At 29.1% G+C, this 2,395-nt stretch overlaps 1 protein-coding gene across 3 annotated transcripts in view; it reads right to left on the bottom strand.

The window, feature by feature from the left end:
• LOC106462332 (UPF0389 protein CG9231-like) overlaps positions 1–1,591 on the bottom strand; it is a 12,535-nt gene extending 10,944 nt beyond the window's left edge. Inside the window, exon 1 of one of the 3 annotated variants that reach the window (XM_013922245.2) lies at positions 1,565–1,591. Coding sequence is in view for 1 of the 3 variants with exons in the window: in XM_013922243.2 (XP_013777697.1) it covers positions 1,529–1,547 (19 nt within the window). In the remaining 2 variants the exon portion in view is untranslated. Of the gene's footprint in view, positions 1–1,528 lie in introns of all 3 variants that reach the window. The other 2 variants (XM_013922243.2, XM_013922244.2) reach the window with 2 other exon arrangements.
• Positions 1,592–2,395: the final 804 nt, after the last annotated feature.

Raw genomic sequence — 2,395 nt, 5'->3', positions numbered from 1 at the left:
TGTTTTAAATACTGAGGAAGATGTGGTTAGAAATATTGTGCAAGAGCACTCGGGTATCAGTGATCATAACACTTATCATTGGTGTTTATATTAAAACCAATTTTTAGACTAGTATGAATTCTGTTTCAGAGACTGCAAACAACTGCAAATTAGTGGCTGTTTAATTTGAATTGGGGGAAATATAATACTAATGATACTTAGAAAACTAATATAATCAAACCAACTCAAAAGAAAGTTTATATATAATGTACAAATAGTGGACTTCATTTTTTTTTATAAATGAAAAACATCAAGCTTAAAAGATTTAACATTCACTGGGAGAATGGATAATAAAGATTAAAAAAAAAAGCACAAAACTAATTTTGAGATAAAGGAAAATGTGGAAGTTTCTATACCTGAAACATTAAATTGACTGGCCCTGGTGTTAACGTAAATTGCAAATAGACAGAAATAATAGTGTACTTTTTAAATATTTCATGATAACATTACAAATGAAAAATAAAGCACTGGTGAATTGTTTAGAGAATTTTTAACTGATGAAGGAACGTAAAATGTACCTTTAAAGGTGGAGAATAAAGAATGCATTTTGGGAAAGTTTATTTTATCTAAAATTTTGAGCAGTACAGAAAAAAGTTAACAACTTATGAATTGAAAAATTCATTGAGGAGATGGGGTGTGGAGGTTTTCAGCTATTATCTTTACAAGTTTCTGAACAATGAAAAATTCCTGATGATTGGACGATCTGTATGTTTCTTAAAATATTCTTAAAAAGGGTATAAGGAAGATCCACAAAATTATATGTGTAAGCTTCTTATTTCACTTCGGTTACTTATAAAATATTAAATTCAATTGTTCGATTTTTTGTTTGATGTGATTCAGATATGTTTGGAAAATTGCATTTAATGAAAAACTGTCTTGTCTTTCCAAAGTTGGAGTTTTATAAAAGTGCTCTTATTTTTCCAAACAAACACTTTGTAGTTTGTTTTAATGTATCTTGGATTTCATAAAACATTTTATAAGGTGCCAAGTAACACTGTAATTGCACATTTAACATTTAAGAAAATTACACTAATTTACAGCTAGTAGTATTAGTATTAATAGTATTATGTACGTCGACGCGAGAGTCGTATACCTAATCTTTTATTTTTAATCAAATTTTACTGATTTTCTATCTCAATACAGAATGCAAAACATACAATTCTAAAAACTTAGTTATATATTTCCATGCCATTGCCAAAGGTTACCAATGGGTATCATTAAGGTTAAAATTAAAACTGCGACAAACTTTGTAACAAAGTACTCTACAATACAAATGAAACCTGAATTTTGAAAGATACTTAGATAGCAAATGCAACACTAAGAATCCACAAAACCGATTTGTGCTACCACTACCAGCCTACAGTACAAGACAAATTATATTTGCACAAGACAAGAAACACTGTTCATAATTAATGACATTTATCATAAAATTTATTGTTACTAATAATAATATTAGACTTATTATCCTGCTTAGAAAAGGCGTTCTTAATATACCGAACGCTGTTCATATTTCCTTTCCACTTACCACCACAGGCTTAGATTAAAACGCAATATACATGCACTATTTTTATCAGCGGCTTCAGGAAAAGTGGTGAGGAAATTTATGAAAAGTAATTAATAATAATAATAATAATATTAACTTAATGTAAATAACACTTAAGTTAGAAATATAAATATACAGAAAGCAAGTATGTATAAATGTGGTGTTTACATAATATCTACACAAATAAAATTATTTATCTAAAGAATTTTACATTTAGCTCCATCAACCTAATTACATAATTTTTGTATATCCGATTCTCTATAGCCTTTAGAAACCCTAAAACAGCCGTAGAGAAAATAGCACTATACTAACTAAACGTATCAGAATGTATAAGACGGACAATATCGCATGTGTAAGTTTATTTGTAGTCCAAAGTGCTGTTCAACAGAATATTTGATCAAAAAAACAACAAAAAACGACGACAAGTTGAGGCTTCAGTGACATATTCTATCAGATGAATTAGTTTTTAATTAAGATATCTTTAAATCCTACTGTAAATGGGGTTGGATTTTGAAAGCCAAACGGTAATTTCATTATTGCCAAAATTAAATACTTTAGTAGTGTGACATTCTCAGATGCATCGACTTCCCCTAGTGTAATATTGTAGGAGCCATAGAATAACAAGAGGTTTCCACAGAAAATGAATTACAATGTGAGTTTGAATTTATTCATTTTTTTAACCACGACTTGGTTGGAAGTAAAACAAACAAACTAAAAAGACTGGGCACGATGACCAACTTACTGGAACAACCTTTATTTCGGACAAACACTACCAAAGTTTTAAACAAGTGTATTGTTGTAAGCTATTGTTAC

The sequence above is a fragment of the Limulus polyphemus genome, unplaced genomic scaffold (assembly GCF_000517525.1).
Source record: "Limulus polyphemus unplaced genomic scaffold, Limulus_polyphemus-2.1.2 Scaffold1144, whole genome shotgun sequence".
NCBI lineage: Eukaryota > Metazoa > Arthropoda > Merostomata > Xiphosura > Limulidae > Limulus > Limulus polyphemus.
Note: the sequence above shows the minus strand (reverse complement) of the source record. Positions and strands in the feature narration are given on the sequence as shown.